The sequence below is a fragment of the Quercus suber genome, unplaced genomic scaffold, assembly GCF_002906115.3.
Source record: "Quercus suber isolate HL8 unplaced genomic scaffold, Cork oak 2.0 scaffold_177, whole genome shotgun sequence".
Taxonomy (NCBI): Eukaryota; Viridiplantae; Streptophyta; class Magnoliopsida; order Fagales; family Fagaceae; genus Quercus; species Quercus suber.
In genome coordinates, this window is record NW_027069637.1 from 1,120,507 (window position 1) to 1,141,272 (window position 20,766).

The 20,766-nt window shown below is 34.0% G+C and overlaps 1 protein-coding gene across 3 annotated transcripts; it reads right to left on the reverse strand.

Annotated features, from left to right (window-relative positions):
- Positions 1 to 471: 471 nt before the first annotated feature.
- On the reverse strand, positions 472 to 9,907 carry LOC112010643 (bifunctional TH2 protein, mitochondrial). 3 transcript variants are annotated; one of them, XM_024042989.2, is made up of 7 exons: positions 9,507 to 9,904; positions 7,014 to 7,122; positions 4,997 to 5,287; positions 4,434 to 4,848; positions 3,699 to 3,965; positions 802 to 1,415; positions 472 to 688 (listed from the first exon to the last, which is right to left on the reverse strand). In XM_024042989.2, the coding sequence occupies exons 1-6, from the start codon at positions 9,821 to 9,823 to the stop codon at positions 1,003 to 1,005; spliced, it is 1,812 nt and encodes a 603-aa protein (XP_023898757.1). In that variant the 5' UTR covers positions 9,824 to 9,904; the 3' UTR covers positions 472 to 688; positions 802 to 1,002. The 3 variants fall into 3 exon arrangements, with proteins under 3 accessions (XP_023898757.1, XP_023898756.1, XP_023898758.2); XM_024042988.2 differs by having other exon boundaries at positions 802 to 1,418; positions 9,507 to 9,900; XM_024042990.2 differs by lacking the exons at positions 472 to 688; positions 802 to 1,415 and adding an exon at positions 2,763 to 3,358 and having other exon boundaries at positions 9,507 to 9,907.
- Between the last annotated feature and the right edge of the window lie 10,859 nt (positions 9,908 to 20,766).

The window sequence follows — 20,766 nt, forward strand, 5'->3', positions numbered from 1 at the left end:
AGACTAAAAATTTTTTATTGTGGTATTGTGAGCATTTGGATTGCAATTATTCTCACGGCACGTTTTCAGTTTCACGTTTTGGACCTTTTATTTTATTTTTTCAGGCGTGAGAAGGAGCAAAGCGGAACTGTGCCGCTACTGTGCGGATACTGTTCACATGAACAGTAGCCGCAGTTGTTGACTTTTGTCCATGAACAGTGCATTTGTGCACTGTTCACGGACCCACAAATTTCATTTTTTATCAACTTTTTCATTAAAATGGGTCTCACGGTACTATTCACACATTTAAAAATTATTTTGTTACAGTGTTTTCAGTTTTCAGTTTCAGCAACAATAAGTTCAATTCAAACGGACCCATTTTAACTCCAATAGGGTCAAGGAGCCAATGCATATTTACAAGTGGAAGACTGGAAGTGGAAGCTTTCATAAGCTGTAAGGTCTACTCGTTAGAATCAGAGATAAGACAAGAAATCCAAAAGAAAACTGCAATAAATAATAATATAAGCTGATTTCATCATATGCAACAATTTATATAAAAAATACATATCTTCTTTAAGCTGCCATTCCTCCCAAACATGGAACAACAAAAATGTTTGAAAATAAGGATATAGCGCTTGAAATGTTTATATGGACAAATGTACGTAACAATCTTTGCTCTGAATCATTGCTGCCAAAAACCTCTGAATACCTGAAATGTGTGACTCTTAAAATATTAATAAAAGGAGAACAATAATATGATGAAATGAGCTAAGAGGTAATAATGTCAGCAAAACAATAAGAAACTGAGGAAAAGGCAAATACCACGTTTACACCATATGCAACCGATATACCAAGATCACATCTTGAATGATAAGACCCTGAAGAAAAACAAAAAGGGTAGACAGAAGCAAATGGGTGGCACGTAATAAAATTAGCCACCAACTTGTATCTTGTGTTGCATTATATATAAATGATCCCTTCATTCGTCATGAAGTCGAGTGCATGAGAATGAAAAATGTGATTCTAGCAACCCAAAATGAAGGCATGTATTTCAGCCCAACTAGATACTGTGTAAAGAATGCCAGATAGCCCCTTCCAACTAGAAGACTCTCCTTCACCACATTCTTTCTGTTTCTTAACTAAGCCAGGGAACAATGGGACAAAAGAAACACCAAACTGACTTGCCACTCTTCTAAGGCTTGAACTTGACCCAATCACAATTCCTATATCTGCCTCAAGCAGACAAAGCAAGTCACCAATTGAGTCTCCAATGTAAACAGTCAAGTTCCTTCTGTCATTGCTGCAATTATTTAAAATATTCTTAAAAGCTTGAACTTTGTCAATGGGAGACTCAACCTTCTTATCAATCTCACCAGTGGAAATGGATTCTATAAAAGTGAACTCATTTGAATGTATATTCAGCTCAAGTAAATCCCCTGCTTTATAGAACAAAAGAAAAAAAAAATTATAAATAACCACATAGAGAAATCGTAGACTAAGCTAGCAAACTGATAAGATGCCATATTACAATTAAAAAGGAGTTGGAGTTGGGGATGCTAAGTTGAATTGGGATTGTAAAAATGACAACAATACCAGAGGGTCCAATTTCCACTCAATATATCAACAATAGTCCATGTCATCGGTAGATTGTAAACACATGAAAATAGCTGACAACACAGGTAAAAATTGAAATAACCCCATTTATGATAGGATGAAGCGATAAATCGAACATCAGAAGAAAATCCAACGTGACTTGATAACCACCACCACCACCACAAAAACCAGAACAACAAGAAGAAAAGAGAATGTGAACAAACACACCTTATAAAAAATGTGTCCCATCTCCATATGTACAAAATACCAGTAAATGCTCCATTGATTTAGCTTTATACAGTCCACAAACTAAACCTTACATTGTTTCCACATCTTGCCATGTCATATCAGGAATTTACAAACCTAGGTTCTATAGAAACAAGAATTAGTGTCGTGTTTCAACATAGGAACAAGGTGTCAGATGTAACAGTTCACAAAACCCCCCAGCACAGTAAAATGTAATACTTAAAAAGGGTCAATGAAGACAAAGAAGAGGGAAAATGTAAAAACACTAATCATCTAATCAAAAGTTATCTCAGAATCACAAGCTCAAGCTTATTGCGGGGAAGCTCAATGATATCAATGTATGCACCACATAGAACAAAGCTGTATTACATTCCAAGCCTTGATTTTGCTATGCCCGCCAGAATCCTTTCCAATGACTAATTATGTTCTTTCTTTGATAGGTAAGTTACGCACATGCTTAGTGAATCTTGAACCCACAACATCATCCTCCACCTTGCTCTTACAAGAGGAGGCGTAATTTGAGCTAGAGCTCTTTGGTTCAATGACCAAAGTTCTAGCACAATTCCTTCCATCATCTATCTTACACACCTAAAGGGATGTAAATTAAACATCTAAAGAAAATTACATATATATTTTTACATATATATATCTAAAGAAAATTTCACACACACACACACAAATATATATATATATATATATATATTTGGTTGGTAAGTTATATGCACACCTTGTGGGTCTTGAACCCAAGACCTCACTCTCCACCTGGCACTTGCAAGGGGAGGAGGTAGCAGTTGAGCAAGATAAACCCTTAACTACCTCTAATTTACAAATCCTACATGACAGCTATGCAATCCCATCTTTCTACCAGGAAAACTTATCCCTAAGTTGTTTTACTTCCCCTTAGCTGCATGACAGGGATCGCTCTTCGCTTTAATGAGAGTTACTAAGGGGTTTCTTATCTACATCTTTCATAGAGTTTTTTTTTTTTTTTTTGGGGATAAGCAACAAAAAAAATTATTAAGAAGAAATCAGACAAAGTACACTGGGGGTGTACTCAGTGAGAAGAGCAATCAATTCAAATTACAAAGCTCAAACATATCTAAAAGAGAAAGAGAAGCAGGAGAATCAAACGCGAAACTCTAATCTAATAAAGTACAAAAGAAAAGTGCGTAAAGATCAAGAATAGTCCATTCACATCCCTCAAAACTTCTAGCATTCCGTTCTCACCAAAGGCACCAAATAATGCAATGTGGCACTGCCTTCCAGAAGGCTATATTTCTATGCCTTCCGAAAGAACCCTGTGAAGCTGCAAACATATCAATAACTCTCTTCGGCATAACCCATTGAAGCCCAAACAAACAGCAAGTCTTTCATAGAGTTTTTGATTTTTGAGGTCATCTTTGTATGTAAACAAATGTTCACATTTCCAAACTTCTGTACAACATTACATACTTCACATTTGCAAATTTCAGAGTGCCAACAAAACTTTCACAATTTTTCCCTGATAGATACCCCCTAAATAAAAATTTTGATAAGACCCCTGAAATAAAATTTTAAGACATGGACAAGATTATCCTTGGTGACATGTATATGAAGGTATATCATGGGCTCTTGCTAAGACAAACAAACAAAATATATCTCAAAGGAAAATACTCAATCTTTTTACACATGCAAAACAATATAGGAGCCAGACAATCCTATCAAAACAAAAGGGATCAAGTAAGCAACTCAACTGACTTCAGACTTGAGTATAAGCAACAGAGGAATAAAACCGTCAGTAAAGTATTACATGAGAATCTAATTTCCACAGCATATAATTTCAGACCTAACATATATGCAAAGAATATCATATTCAAAGATTCTAACAGGTAAGGACATACCTGATGAAAAAGCTGACCTAATGAGATCACCACACCAACAGTATGAAAGTACATGGACCTTTGCATTCAAATTTACATTCTTTACAACTTTCTGAAAGAAAGTAGTACAACCATCTTGAAGAATAAGACGTTCACCAGCTCGTTTTATGTCTTCATGATTTAGACCCTTCAGTACCCCAGACTCTATAACTCTATCATTCGCCCTTTTCTCAAAATCCGAGAGTTGTTCAAGCGCTTTTCGTAGATCTTCATACTTGAATTTATCAACTGCAAAGCCACAGAAATTGAAAGCCAAAAATATATATGAGCAATCAAATTCAGGCAAATGCTTCCAAGAAAGTTTTCGAAATTTTAAACAAAGAGTTCATACATCAGTTTGTCTTTGTTTTTTGGAGAATTGCAGAAAAACAAAACAAAACAAAATCTTGTACTGGAAATAAAATACTGGACCTTATATTATGGATTTTATTACGGAGATTATCATCACTTTACACAAAGAGAAACTTAAATGAATATAAAGAATATCCAAGTAAGCCCTGGATATATATATATGTGCAAAGTGTGAACCTCTCTTTCTCTCCTTTTTCTTTTTTAAGACCATGTCATCCCCAAAAAGAGCACAAATATTTTACTAACATATAACTTTCAGAGGCAAAAATTCTTCTGCAAAGTTATTTTCTTTAAAACAAAGATACCCATAAAGTATCACACAATAAATGCAGTAAGACATTAAACCTTTCTCAGGGGGCATAATGCTTTCTATGCATTGCTCAAACTCTTCTGTGTACTGCCTGGAAAGAAGGCCCCATGTGTTCCTAAGATCAGCTGATGACATCCGAGGAAGTTGATTTTCAGGTTGACTCTGATCAGATTTTGGCGCTGTTACTATTGCAATTTCTGCCAAAATGGCAGAGGAATCAACAACAGTGCACGTCAAATCAAAATCAGAAAATAGCATAAGGCGGTCCTCTGCAGGGTTATGCTCTTTGGTCAGAGGAACAACAGTGGGCTGAACAACTGGCTGAGCAGAGAAGAAGTCTATTTCTAGTTTCATGGCTTGGTGATAGAGCTTTTCAATGATGTGAAGCTCTTCTCCTGTCAAAGAGACACTAAGTTTATCGAGCAAGTCTTCAGTTTGCACAGCTGATGCCTAAATTCAAAGATAACAATAGTTGAGTTGTTGATGTAAAGAAGGCCATTTAAGTAATGTATTTTCCTCTGAGACTGTAGTCAGCAAAGGGTAACCCGATTAAAATAAGATACCAATGAAAAGCTCACAGCTCCAAAGGGTGACAGACCTGAAAACCTTCAGATGAATAATTTTCAATCCACTTCCTGTAAGGGTGACTGCCTTCATGAAGATCTAAAAGTGCCACCAACTCCTTCCCCAGAGAGGCATACAACCTCATGCAAGGTGTCATGGCACCCAGAGTGTATGCAGCAACTTTTGTCTTTTCAAAAGGAGTTGCAAGTTTACCAGGACCTTTTACTCCTTCCACTTTCCCAGAGGCTGTTGCCAACAAGAAATCTGTGTACTTCACTGTTGCAGAGTTAACAGAGCCCTCTTTTGCAAGGTCTGAACCCCATTCCTGTATAAGCCATATATTCAGACATTGAAGACAATAACTTAGGTAGTGAAGAGAGAGAGCGAGAGAGATTTATATGCAAACAAAACGGGAATTTATGACATAATTTTGTAGAAAAGAATTTGAAATTCCATAACATTTGATGGGAAAAATCCATCATTTGGAAGATCCAATAGTTAGTAGAGCCAGTATTCTTGAATAAATTGAGATGTTTGAGTAAGTGCAAGAATTGGAGCACATATTGCTAATTACTTCAGAAGAGTTGGATGGGCACAGCAGCACTTGAATTAGAAATGCCCCGTTTGAGAAGAACATTTCTTCTATAAAACATATCCCACTGCACCATCTTTGTGCTTCTTTGATAAAAAAAAAAAAATTCACACACACGTCCAAGAAAAAAGAGAGGAAAGAATGGGAAGTATATAAGAGAAATAATAAGCTTCTATCACATGCTCTAACAATTGTTCAAGAATTTATGGACAATATACAAACAGGGATCCCGTCCATGAGAAATCAATATTAGGATGTAGAGAAATCAATGTTAAGATTTTTTATTTTTTTTATTTTATATTATAGGAATATTATTTTTTAATTGAGATATGACTTCGAGTAGAATTGAATTGCAAAAAAGAATACATGTGACCAACCTTAACTAGTCTGTTAAGAATCCATAGGTAACCCGAAATTGTTGTGACTAACGCTTGGTTAGTTGGTTGTATTGAGATAATTAATCCTATTACCTCAAGCCTTTCACTTAGGTCAAATGTAGGTTGCAAACCTCCAATCAAATTAGTCAACTAAGGAAAATTAATTCAGAACATTTTCTTCTCTTAAGAAGTTCAATGCTTGAAATGGTCCACGAAAAATGTCACATTACCAAGCTCTGTATATATAATTATTTCCTGTCTTTGTTTCAGCAGGAAAATAATTAATGAGCACTGGAGTATGTGAGAAGCATCCTCTCTCACATGTTTCCCTTGTTATTCTACTTCTACTTAATACACATCTATGTTCCAATAAATTACAAGGCACCTTTGCCTCTATATTTCTAACCCTTAAAAGTTGCTTTCAGATTTTTTACATAAAAGTAAATTATTCAACAAGGAGAATCTGTATCAAATTTTGCACCAAAGAAAAATAAATCATATGTGTATAATTCTTAAATATATGGGACAAAGTTTCACCCATTTTTATCAAACCATGTTGATCAATTTGCCAACTTATATCAGCCACAATTTAATTACGAGAAGTTCCAAACCTAGGGCCCCCAATATGCTGAATCAGCCATCAAATAAATAGAGTCCTGAGAGTAATGTTCACATATACTTTTTCTTTTTCTTTTTTTTTTTGTTTTGAGGGGGGGGGGGGGGGGAGGTTGGTTCTTTCTCCTAAGAGTAAACCACTAATTTCAGATCCACTTTCAAATACCATGATATGAAAATGGAAATGTCCATGCTATTAATACAAAAGAATAGAACCCTCTATAATATTTACAAAAGCAATAGTTCAACAAAAGCTCCAAAACCACTTTTTATCTCCACTATATTTCCCACACTCACAAAACTAGAACCTAATATAACTATCCGTCTAGTTAAATCTATCATATTTTACCAACCAAAACACAATGAAAACATAATGAATAAGATTTGGCCTCCAATTTTCTTTTGCTAACCTACATTTCTTGGCAATTGAGAAGATCATAGACAGAATAAGATAAAGTTTATTTTACCTGTACAAATGAATTATGCATTTTCAGCTCCTCTAGAACTGCCTTCCTCAATTCAGAGATCGAAATTTTTGCATCATCATCATCTGCACACTCTTCTGCTAACTCATACCTATAATCAGTGAAAAGATATAAAAAAATAATAATACTAATAATAATACCATAAAATAAAAGAGACATAAATATCCAACAAATATATAGCCCAACCCTCCAGTCCTTGATAAAAACAGGGCAAAAAACAGATAAAAAGTTATGCAGGAATTTAGCATGCTACTAAGACTAAAACGTACCTCAATTAGTAGAGGTACATATTTTAAAACCTACATTTGGTTGCTGAGAAAAACTGACAAAAAGAATTGGGGGAATGAAACTTATTATCATATGGTTTAAGTCAACTTAAACAATTCTAACTCACCCACATAAACCTATCAATCAAATTATTTAGTTGAGATTTAACAATACTTATCCTGAACCTCATACAATGAATATCCTATCATTTGATCTTTTCTTTAATTTTCCCACCTTTCCTCAGCAACTTGGGAGAGCATAAAATTCAAAAAAATTTCATCTTTTCCTACACTTTCTCAGCAACCAAACCAGAGGAATAAATAACATTAAAAAAAAAAAAAAAAACTAACATGTTTACTCATATACTCAGGAATGAGAACAGGTGAATTAATTTCAAAACCCTTTTTTTTTTTTAAAGCAAAACATTCTGAATTTGTGATTCTCTAAGTGATATAAGATATATATGTAAGATTCATACCCTCACTTCATTGTGTTTTGCTAAATTTTGTTGCAACCAAACAGACCCAAAAAATGAATATTTAGATGATCATGCCTAAAAAAAGCAATTACATGGAAGAGCACAAGTCTTTAATCAATCTGTAGATCTTTTTACACTAATCATTTAGAATATTATATTCGTAATGTTAATTTCCTCATCTCCCCCATACCCACTATGTAAATTAAATTACATATTCCGAACTTTTTCCTCAAAGCAATAAAAAATTAAATATATTGATGCACTAGACTTGTTGTCATTAATGTCTTATTCAGTTATTGAATCAAATTGACTATTTTAGCTCAGTGCTAAAGTTACACCATCTTTTCCTACACTTCTCAGCAACCAAACAAGGGAAAATTTTTCCAGCAACAGAATGGGTACTGAACAAATCTAAATGTGAATATCCACACCATCTAAAATCAGCTATTATTCCTTATTTTAATTTATAATTTTTTCTTTAGATAATTCAATAGTTGGAGACAGGGGGATTTGAACCCTAGATGTCTCCATTGGAAACACAAGGAGGTGTCAACTAGTTTAGCTCAAAGCTCATGACAGATATTATTCCTAATTTGGTGGAATAGAATTTTTAAATAACTTGGTACCATATACACCCTTGGATTCAAGGAAATTAAGCAACTATTTGGGTAAGCTACTTGAAAACGAATGTTTTGAAAAAACAGAAATTTCAAAATATGAGCTTTGAAAATGTGAGTTCTATTAACACACTTGAGCATTTGGTAAAATTTGTGAATAGTTCTATTGCTCTAAAAATTTATGGTTCAAAAAAATAGTTTTGCTTTATAATGGTGTTCTTTAAAAGCATGCCATGAGCTACAATTTTAAAACAATCGTTTTATCTGGTTTTTAAATACACAATTTTCTAAAAAATGCAAAGACAAAATGCCAAAGTTTTCTGCATTATCATTCAAAAATTGCTAGTTTTCCCAGAAGAGATTGGGGACCAAACAGGCTCTATGTATATAAAAGAAAGTAATAAACTTCATTGAACCTTAAAATAAGAAAGTACAATGAAAACAAGGCACATAGGCAGAGTGCTATAGAGACAATACAAAATAGAAACTCAGGATCTACATTTGAACCATTAAATGGATCAGCAACATTTCAAGGAAACCCCAATATGCCCAATTCTTATTTGATTGACCATCTCCTAACATTGAATGGGCAAGTAAGTACTTCCCAAAAGCTTAATTATACAGTAAACTTACTAAAACCCCAATTCATTTCAAATACAAATAAAGCAATCAGCAATCAGGATTCCACAACGATATATTATTCCACTCTTTCACAGTTAGTTCTTTTTCTTCTTTACCACACTTTCCTCCCAACCCAAACACACCCACAGATTCAAAATCCAATAAACCCAATTCCACTATCACATTTTCTTACCAACCAAACAGACCCACATGAGAAAAAGTCCCCCCCAACCAAACAAAATATAATCATATTGCTAAATCAAGCTTTGCAACCAAAATAGAAAAAACAAAAGAGGAGAATATTTGATTAACCATTCCATTGCATCAAATGGGAAAGTAAGTATAATCCAATTCAAACCCAATTCCACACTCACATTTTCCCACCGACCAAAAAGACCCACATACCAAAAAAGCACCCAAATACAAAATAAATAAACAAAATCAATGATATAACCAAATCAATGAAAATTAAAAAAAAGGAAATGGACTCACGCTTGAGCAAAAGCGCGGAGAAAGTAGACATCTTGAGCGATGTAATGGCGGAAAGTTTCGACCCTGAGATTCCCAGAAGCCAAACAGAGAACGAAAGGCGTGTAGAGAGCGAGCACCGATTCCCTGCGGAACTTGATCCAGAATCGTTTGGCCAAACCCACCTCGGAGTCCACTGCTGCCACGGACTTTGCTGAAGGAGGAGGAGGGATCGCCATTGAAGTTGGCGAGTTGTTGAGTCGAGAAGAGGAGAGGAGGCGAGTTGAGAGGTAGTGAGGAAGGGGTTTGATTGGGGTTTTTAGGGAGAAGAGGAAGCGCATCAGATCAGAGAGAGAGAGAAGAATAGTGAATAGTACTGAATGTTGAAATTTTAGGTGCCAATGTGACGTTGAAGTACAAGTATAGGCTGTTTACTTGCTAATCAACTAAAGCTGTATGGGATCTTTCCGCAATAACGGGTAAAGTGTTATTATGGTTTCACGTGTGTTTTTTTATTAAGTAAATTGTAAATAATGCATATTAAAATATACATAAAAATAATAGTATTTTAAATTAAATTTATAATACATTATATAATCAGAGTATAATACATAAAGAAGCCATTTTGGTTTCTCCTCTACCTATTATTTTTTAAATAAAGTTTTGTTATAAATTTAATTATAGGTAAGACCATAACTAGAATTTTAAGAATGAGGAGACCAAAGTAATAACATATACTAACTTCATCACATGCTCTGCATGTACAATAAGACTCTTTTTATTTTATTTTAAATTTAATATAATTTTTTAATTTGAATTTATCTATTGTTAGTGATGTTATACTAGAATGGATTTTTAAGAAACTAAAATTTAGGATTTGACATTGAGGAAACGGTTGGGTTTAGCGTGTGCTAGTTTTTAGGAAAAAAAATGTATCAAACGTGTGTGAGATATATTTAAATAAAGAGTGTGCTAATTTTTAGGAAAAAAATTTCTCAAGTATTTTTTTTTTTAATTTTGTTGAATTATAATCTAATTAGATTATGGGTATTTTTGACCGTTATAGCTAACTTTTTGAATCCTCTTAATATACAAAGATAAAAATCTATCCCATTTAAAAGTGTTACATGAAAATTATGTGAAAATTTTGGGGGCCATCCATATATATTTTTAAGATTTTAATTAAATTTAAGGGTAATTTTTAATTATTGAAAATTTTAGGAGGGCTAAAGCTCCCTCAAGTTAATGAGTAGTTTTGCCCTTAGTGGATTTATCAAAATTTACATCTAATAGAAAGCTATTGAGCAGAGTTGTAGCCATTAGCCACGATCAAGTTTGTAGTCAAATTTTGTCTATTGGTAAATAGGTTTATTATATGGGAAACTTTTATCTCTCTCTCTCTCTCTCTCTCTCTCTCTCATGCTTATATTTCATTTCTATTTTAGTTTTCAAAATAATATATTTTTCATTTTTATTTCCTATAATAGTAATATTGTTTTTGAAATAATAGTTTTTGAGTTCATTAACATGTCATTTGGTCACATTGTTGGCTTTTCTTCCCTGAAAAATTTTGTCATTGTCGAATTAAAAATAAATAATATATTATCTCAAATCTTACTTCTTCTTCTTTTTTTTTTTTTTTTGGTCTTGTGTGACTTATAAAAAAAGTTTTTATCTATAAGTCACACAAGACAGAAAAATAAGTAAGGTATTGAGATAAATTAATTGTAAGGAAAAGTACCAAACAAGATATATATATATATATATATATACACACACATATACATACATACATATATATATATATATATTAGCCTCTAACACACTTGCACGTGCTTAAAAGCCCTTCTATTTTTTTTAGATAAAAATTAATAATTTGCATCTATTATAATTTAGAAATATATTTTTTTTCCAAACAAATAAAAAGGATAAACTTAGAGATAAGCAGTTTTTTTTTTTTTTTTTGAACATGAAGGGAAAAAAAATCCTAAATTTTAGAAGTTTTTTTTTTTTAATTTTAAATGAAATTTGTAATTTGAACATTTATGACCTTATTTATAAATGAAGTGACCCTTCATTAATGAGGGTATTTTTGAACCATATAAAAGTCCAGTTAAAAGAGGAGAATCCTTTTGTATATAGTATAAATTAGCCTTTGAGCACGTGCGTGAGCGTCTGCTCAAAGGCTTTTATATTTTTTGGATAAAGGTTAATAATTTGCATCTATTATAATTTAGAAATATTTTTTTATTTTTCAAACAAATAAAAATGATAAACTTTAGAGATAAGCAGTAACTATAATTTCTTTTTTAAACGTGAAAGAAAAAATCCTAAATTCTAGGAATTCTCTTTTTGAATTCAAAATGAAATTTGTTATTTGACATTTATGACACTATTTCTAAAAAAAAGTTCATTTTCATTAATGATGGTATTTTTGAACAACATAAAAGTCAAGTTGAAAGAGAAGAATCCTCTTACATACAGTACTAGCCTCTGAGCATGCGCTCACATGCATGCTCAAAGGCTCTTCTATTTTTTTGGGTAAAAGTTAATAATTTGCATCTATTATAATTTAGAAATATATATTTTTTATTTTTCAAAAAATAAAAATGATAAGTTTTAGAGATAAATAGTAACTATAATTTCTTTTTTGATCGTGAAGGGAAAAATCCTAAATTTTAGAAATTCTCTTTTTGAATTCAAAATGAAATTTGTTGTTTGACATTTATGACCCTATTTTTAAATGAATTACCCTTCATTAATGAAAATATTTTTGAACTATATAAAAGTCCAATTGAAAGAGAGGAATCCTTTTATATAATATATATATATATATATATATTTCCCTTCTTACTCTTTAGTTATCAAAATAAATTAAAACTTTAAAAAGAGTTGATATCTATAAGTCTCATGCGCGCACGTACACACACACGAGTCTAAATCTTCTGTCTCATTTTATCTGCTCCACTTTATATTCTGCTAATAAAAACATTCCATATGTACACCTATTAATTTTAAATTTAATTTTCAATATTTTCTTATTTTAGTTTCCTAAATAAATAAATAAATAAATAACCTAAACCACCCCATCAACCAACAACCACTAGCCACCACCATTGCCGCCACCAGTTCTCCACCACCAGCCTTTGTCGATGTCATGAAAGGCCAACCATCACCTTCGACCACTTGCCACCACCACCACCACCAGCCACCAAGATTAAAACCTAAACCATCCCATTAGCCACCACTACCATAACCAATCCTCCACCACCCACAACCTTAGCCAACATCGTCAATGTCCAACCACCACCCACAACCTTAGCCGACGTCATCAATGTCCAACCACCACCTTTGGCCACTAGCCACCACAACTACCCCTCTTAATCCCACCAACCACCAACACTCCATCACCAAAAAAACCCAACAGATCTATAGACCACCAACGCCATTCATATATTCTTTGAAAAATAAATAATAAAGACATATATGAGAGATTTGGATCTGAGAAAGACAAAGTCTTTGTCTCTCTTTTGTATGATGATGGTTCCAAATTTGTTGGGTTTTATGGAGTGATGGTGGTTGGTGAAAGGTGGAGAGATTGGCTTGGATGTCCGACGTGGTAGAGATTAGGCGATGGTGGTTGCCATGACCAGTGACTTCAAGGATGGCAGTTGCTGGCATTAACCAAGTTTGGTGGGGGTGAAGGTTAGCGGTGGTAGGAGGGAGGCGTTTGGGTTTTTTTTTTTTTTTTTTTTTTATATTTTATTTTAGGTAGGTAAAAAAAAAAAGTCATAATGGTAAAATTTAATTAATTAGGTGGATATGTGGCAAGATTTTATTGGTGGAGTATAAAGTGAAGCAAACAAAATGAGACAAAAGATTTGGACCACACACACACACACACACACACATAAATATATTATCTATGAGATGGTTCGAGTTACACTTGATATAACTCTATAAAACTTTCCAATTTTTTAGACCATTGATTTTTATGAGATCTAATAGTTAAAAGTAGTTAACTACCATATTAGCAAAATTTATTTAAAAGTGTTTTATTGTTGGTCTTACCTTATTTATTACAACCATTGATTTCTCTCACCTTATTTATTTAAGGGAAATTACACTTTACCACCCTAACTCATAATATACTTTGCACTCTAAACTTTTCGAATGCACGTTTTGCACACTAAACCATGACTCTTGTTACACTTTGCACCAAGATGTTAAGGTTGCTGTTAACTTGATGCTAGGTGCAAAGTGTAACAATGATCATAGTTCATAATGCAAAACGTGTATTCAAAAAAATTTAGAATGCAAAGTATAATTTAAGTTATAGTTTAAGGTGATAAAGTGAAATTTCTCAATTCATTTGTTTATGCAGTCAAAATGAGAACATATTTCTCTAGATTGGTATAATTTTTTTTTCATCCACTCTTTTTGCTATGGCGACTTATGGCATAACATCAACCATCACTTGTGATTATGAATGCATATACGTACACATATATTGATGCTACTAGGATTTGAAACGAGGGGTAGGAAGGGGTACTGGTGTCATCATCTGAATTACTACAAATGAAGTGTTTGCTGGTACTTTTCTTTTCAATTAATTTATCTCAAGATCTTTCTCATTGTAAAGTGTTGTGCGACTTTATAGATAACAACTATATATTTCTTCTTATCCAAAAAAAAAAAAAAAACTATATATTTCTTCTTCTTAAATTTTTGTTCTTATCCCTAAAGTGAAAAACCCTGAGAAAATGACTAATTTCAAACCTATTAGCTTGTGTAATGTTATATATAAAATTATTTATAAGGTGCTCGTAAATAGACTGAAACAGGTTTTTCCCCATATAATCTCTTCTACTCAAAGTGCATTTGTACCTGGCCATTTCATCACAGACAATGTATTGGTGGCTTATGAAACCTTACATGCCATGCATAGCAAGAAAAAGAGCAAAAAGGGTTCAATAGCATTGAAACTTGACATCAGCAAAGCCTATGACAAAATTGAGTGGTCTTTCCTATAAGGCATTATGCAAAGGATGGGTTTTCTGGAAGAGTGGATTAAAAGGGTGATGAGATGTGTTACTACATTTACATTTTCTGTGCTTATTAGCGAAAAGCCTTTTGGTAATATTCACCCATCTAGAGGAAGCTGTTAAGGAGATCCTCTTTCACCATATCTGTTTCTTTTGTGTGTAGAGGGCTTTACTTCCCTGTTGGAAACGGCAGAATTGGAAGGGCGTATCCATGGAGTATCAATTTGTAGACGAGCACCAACAATTTCTAACCTGTTATTTACAGATGATTCTTTATTATTCTATTGGGTAACCCATAATGAAGCTGAGGTAATTGCTGATATTCTTCAAGTTTATGCAAAGGCTTCAGGTCAGAGTATAAATTTGAATAAATCATCAGTGTACTTCAGTAGTAATACTTAGCGTGACAAAAAGGTAGAGATCATGGAGACTTTGGGTGTTAAAGAGGTGGAGAGGTTTGAGTCATATTTAGGGCTACTTACACTCATTGGGCATGCCAAGTACCAAACCTTCTCTTTCTTAAAGGATCGAGTATGGAAAAAACTACAAGGTTGGAAAGGAATGTTGCTATCAAAGGCAGGCATGGAAGTACTTATCAAAGAGATGGCCCAATCTATTCCCACTTATACTATGGGAGTATTCCAGCTACCAATAAAATTATGTGATGAGTTAAACTCTATGTGCGCAAGATTTTGGTGGGAATAGGTGGGGAATGAAAGGAAGATTCATTGGAGAAGTTGGGATAAGTTAACTATAGCAAAAAAAGAAAAGTGGAGTGGGGTTCCGTGATTTGAGAACTTTCAATTTGGCTATGCTAGCCAAGCAAGGATGGAGGTTGCTGCAACAAAAGGAATCGCTTTTATACAAACGTTTTTCAGCCCAGTATTTTCCTCGGTCTCATTTTCTGGATGCTGTTGAATCGCCTAATTTCTCCTATGTTTAGAGAAGTATTATGGCTGCTTTACCTATTCTAAAGGCAGGTTACTGTTGGAGGGTTGGAGATGGGTCCTCAATAAAAATTCAAGTAGACAAACGGATTCCTAATCATCCTACAAATAGGGTCTTTTATCCAGCTAATGTGGATGTGGGAGAGTGGTTTGTGGCAGACCTAATTGAACTAGACATGAACTATTGGAAGCAAGACCTTTTCATGAAAACTTTTCGTAGTGAGGATGCGGAGGCCATTTGTTGAATCCCCTTAAGTCGAAGGCTTGTGGCTGATTAAATAATTTGGATGCATAATAGAAATGCGAGATATTCTATGAAGTCTGGATATTATGTGGCACAACAAGTCCTAAAGAATGAGAATTAGGCAGAGAGTTCTAGGGAGAATGATGAGCAGAAGGTGTGGAAGGCTTTATGGAAGATGAAAGTTCCAAATAAGATTAAAATCTTCGAATGGAAAGCTTGCCATGGGATCCTGCCAACCCAACTCTCAACAGATAGATCCCAAAATACACACACATACACACTAAACAAGTCTAATCAATTTTATATTTCAAAAACAAGTTAAGACAGTTTAGTGAGCATACATTAACATATATATTCTTTGTGATGTCCAAATCACATTGTACATGTACATGTATCAAACGTAGCAAAGAATATTGCATGTTGTATGTGAAAAATATCGCAAAATTGCATAAGTGTTTACATGTTATGACAATTTGAGATATGAGAAGATCACTTTAACTCACACACAATCATAACTATTTGATGGGGACTATCACCTTCAAGGTATATCCTATAACTCCCACATCTCCAAGAATACACGTTTGCAATCATATATAAAGCATTTTGATCTTTTTGCTTTTTATTTTTCTTTGCTTATTTTTCTTTGAGCAAATCATGCATGAACATATAAGAGAGAGAAAAGAAATACTCAATGATGTTAAGCATTTGACATTACACTTTTGCTATGCTGGAGCATACGAATTTCATTTCATGATTGGTGGGCAACAGTGGTAAGATACTTATTTATGCATTTTTCTTAAGATTTTCTAGCCATTCCCGTCAAAAAGAGTGATACGAGTGTTAAGTACAAGAGATTATTTAATCTTACTCATCACAAATACGAGCCATAAAGCTCCCTTGCTTAGTTGTGTATAACGATGCTCATCTAAGCTACAAAAGATACAAAGTTTAGAAAACTTTATTTTAATGGCCATTCAAGGTACACAAGTACAAATGTACACATACACACACTGTTTTTGTATTTTTCAATTTTTTTTAATTTTTATATGAAAAACAAAATAAAGCAAAACTGAAAAGTAACCAAACAAAAACATGTTAAACAAAATAAAGCAATGCATAAAACTAGATTGACTCAAAACAATAAAGCAAAACACATAAGTAATGCAAAATTACACAAGTAATGCAAAAACAAAAACAAGAAGGGGAGAGAGAGAATAAGTGACTAAATCACTTGAAACCTTTTTCCTTCCACACTCTGAAGGAACCTTTCCTTTGAGCAAACCCTTGAATCGGTGGCGAGGGGGAAGAATTAAAATCGTTCAAGTTCGAAAGGAACACGAGGGTTTTAAGAAGATCTCCAAGAGGAGCAAAAGAGGATGGAAGTAGATTTTGATCTCTTGACGGTATCATGCTATTGCTCTTTTGAGTGGCTAACCACTTATAACAATTAGGTCGAGTATGTTCAGCTGTGCCACAGTGATGACAGGAGTACTGCTTTTTCTGTTTTGGCTTTTGAGAGTTTCCCTTCTTAGCCCTGGAGTTTTTAACCTCTTTCTTATCTTGCTTAGGGAGTGCTCCTAAGATAAATTTACCCTTATCTATGTTCTCACTTGCTAATTCATTCTTAACATTATTGTTCTCAGTTTCAACATTATCAGCAAGAGGAACAAAAACAGTAGTACTAGTAGAAGCAATACTAGGAGAAGAGAAGTCATACTTTAAACCGGATCGATTGAAAGCAGATTTTTGAAGACTGAGCATCTTATCGAGCTTAGCACTTGAAGTCCTTTCTAGATGAGCTCTGACTTGGAATAGTTCTACCTCAAGCTTCTTGGTCTTCTCAGCCAAGAAAGTATTTTCAAATCTCAATGCTCTAATAATCTGATTGGCTTCATCAAACTTTGTAGAGATTTCTTCTCACTTAAGCTCCACATCACTAAGTTTCTTGGTGGCCAACCTATACAACTTCTCATGCTTTTCTGAGGCCTTGTATAACTTTGCATAGGCTGTGTGGATGTCATTTTGCTTATCCATCTTTTCAAACCTAGACTCCACCAATTCTTCTTCTTCATCCACATCTTCAACAATATCTTCAGTAGGATTTACAGTGGCAGTGAAGGCATTTAGGATTCCATCATCCTCATTATCAGAATCATCCTCAAGCTTAGTGTCACTCAACACAGCAAGTGCCTTGCTCTTTCCAATGGTCTTGAGATACAAAGGGCACTTTTGTTTCTTGTGACCGAAACCTTGACACCCAAAGCACTTTGGTCCTAAGGGAAAAGTGTACCGATCGCCATCCCTAGCATTCTTCTTCCCTTTGTCTTGGCTCTTAGACTAAGAAGAACTCGACTGTCTACGGTCCTTGTCGAAGCCCTTTACATTCGCATTCTTTATGAACTTCTTGAATTGCCTGGTGATGTAAGACTTCATCTTAGAATCTTCATCATCAGTATCACTGCTTTTGGCCTTTAGTGCCATGCTTTTGTTCTTGCTCGATTTCCAAATCCTAGTCAAACTCAACTCATAGGTTGTGAGAGACCGCGCCCCGGCCCGTTTTAATGAATTTTGGGCCAAACCCACGTGAATGGGTGGAGTTGTGTTATTGTCTCTCAAAATGGAGGTTCGACTAGTTATATTTTTCCCTTTAGATTAAGGGTTTTACAATAGAGTCGCCACTTATTTAATTGTTGGAATAAATAAGAAAACCATAATTAAAAAATTTATCATTTTATTAATTTGAAATTGAATTTACATTGAACATAGGAAATTACATGACTTTGGCCCTAGATACAATCTAAGATAAAGTACATGGCTTTGTTTTCTAGTTACAATCTAGAAATTGAAAATTACAAGGATAAGCATTTGATCTACTAACCCTTAATCTAAGTTCGGAGGCTATGTTACAAGGTGGGAAGGTGTTAGGCACCCACCTTACTCGGTGAAACTGGTCTTCTAGACTATGGTGGCCAACATTCATATCACATCATCCAATATGTCAATCAATTTGCATGTTGAATTTGATGTGTGTGTGCATGTGATAAACCCTAATTCAATTTATTAATCACTTCATTTGGATTGAAAAATAAATTCTAGTGAATGTGTGTGGACGGTGATATCCTAGATTCAAGGACTTGAAAGAATTATGAAACAAGCATGTTTTTCATATTTTTGATGTGAATTTAAGATCAAAACTAGTGTTTATGCATGAACAAGTGATGAAAAATCAAGAACATGTGAAGAACACGTGAAGAACACATAAGAATATTCAAACATATTCAAGAGGATTCAAATAATTACTATCATGTTTTAATCTTAAATTTTCATCATGGCAACACAAAAAACAAGTAAAAGAAATAGATTATACCTTCATGCAAGATCCATACGGTGGAGGAGGAGACTCTTGGTGGAGGTCTTAAGGGTGGAGGAAAAAAGAAGAACTAGGAGAGTGAGAGTGAGTCTCACTTAATACCTTGAGTCTCAGGAAGATCAAGATATAACAAGACTACTCAACTTCACTAGAACTCAAGAGAGGAGAAGAGAGGGGATTTTTTTTTGTGCTTTGAAATGAAGGAGGGGAAGGGTTTATATAGTAGTGGTGAATGAAATATGATTGGAATGCTATTTAATGAGAGTTGACAAAGAATTATGAACTTAGACCTCATTTTAGCCTTGGGGAAAATCTGGTGCATTAAATAGAAAGATTGGTGGGAGTGAGGAGCAAGCCAAAATTCGGTTTTCTAGTAGTTACTGTAACAGCTTGTAGAGTCAATTTCGAAAAATCATATTTGACTTAATTCTAACCGGAATTGCCTCGTTCTTATACTTAAATTGAAGCCCCGGATGTCTAGTTTCTGGAAAAATTAACCTCATTCACAGATTGAAAATATTCTGAGAGATATTGATGAAATTGTAAGCAAAGGTCATTTAATAGAAAATTGTTTTAGCACAATTAACATTAATAGGTCCCAAATTAGCTCCCAATTAACATTAAATGGCTCCAATCACTCCCATTTCAGACTTAATTGGTTCCAAATTTACTCTAATTAAAAGATAATTGTACAAATTACTCATTGAATAATTAATGTTTAACTATCTAATTAATTAGGTGTATACAACCTCACCATAAAATGTAGTTCTAACCAATCAAATTATGACACATCATTGATCTCAAATTGATTACACCTATAACCAATTGAAATCAATTGTTCATAATCACATATAGTCGGACTCAATTTGTGATAGTACATCTTAGCCATTAAAACTTGATTTGATGATAACTTTCAATCGGGTGGTCCGATTAGGACTTATGACCAGTCGATTTGATCATTACAACATCAAGATCATTTTGGTGAAATGAGTCCAATGATCTAATAGCTAGAATCAAGATGCATATTTCTAAAGTGAAAGTACCCTTTTACCCTCCATGTGAGGTTAAATGCGGGTTGCAAAATGGGGTGTCAACATAGGTCTGTAGATTGCCAACCAGCTCTGTCAAAGGAATTTTGTCAATTTCCTTTGATTCCTCAATGGTAGTGATCTTGGCATGGAATCTCTTGGGTTGAGATCTGAGCATCTTTCTCATAATCTTGAGTTCAGAAATAGTTTCCCCAAGATTAAAGTTGAGCTAACTATGTCCTTGAGTTTGGCATAGAACTCATCGAACAACTCATCCTTCTCTATCTTGATCTCTTCAAAGTTTGTAGTAAGCCTCTGAAGTTTTGGATCCTTGACAGCCTTGGTTCCTTCATAAGTTGTTTGGAGAATGATCCATGCTTCCTTAGCAGTTTTAGTAAAGGATATTTTCTTGAACTCCTCATTTGTGACAGCACTGAATAAAGCATTCAATGCCCTGTTGTTGAAGTTTGCCGCCTTGATCCTAGCATCATCCCAATCGGCCGACGCTTCCGTAGGCTTGGTCCAGCCTATCTCCATAACTTGCCACACCTTTTCATCTAATGACTGCAAGAAAACTCTCATGCATACTTTCTAGTATGCATAGTTAGCGTCATCAAACAAATGAGGTTTAATAAGAGATTTTCCTCTAT

Excerpts from the sequence above, each read along its gene's own strand:
- LOC112010643 (XM_024042988.2), bottom strand. The coding sequence starts at position 9,823 with ATGCGCTTCCTCTTCTCCCTAAAAACCCCAATCAAACCCCTTCCTCAC. Across the intron at positions 4,849-4,996 it reads ATTCATCTGAAGGTTTTCAG|GCATCAGCTGTGCAAACTGA; the intron begins GTCTGTCACCCT and ends CTTTGAATTTAG. Across the intron at positions 3,966-4,433 it reads CATTATGCCCCCTGAGAAAG|TTGATAAATTCAAGTATGAA; the intron begins GTTTAATGTCTT and ends GTGGCTTTGCAG.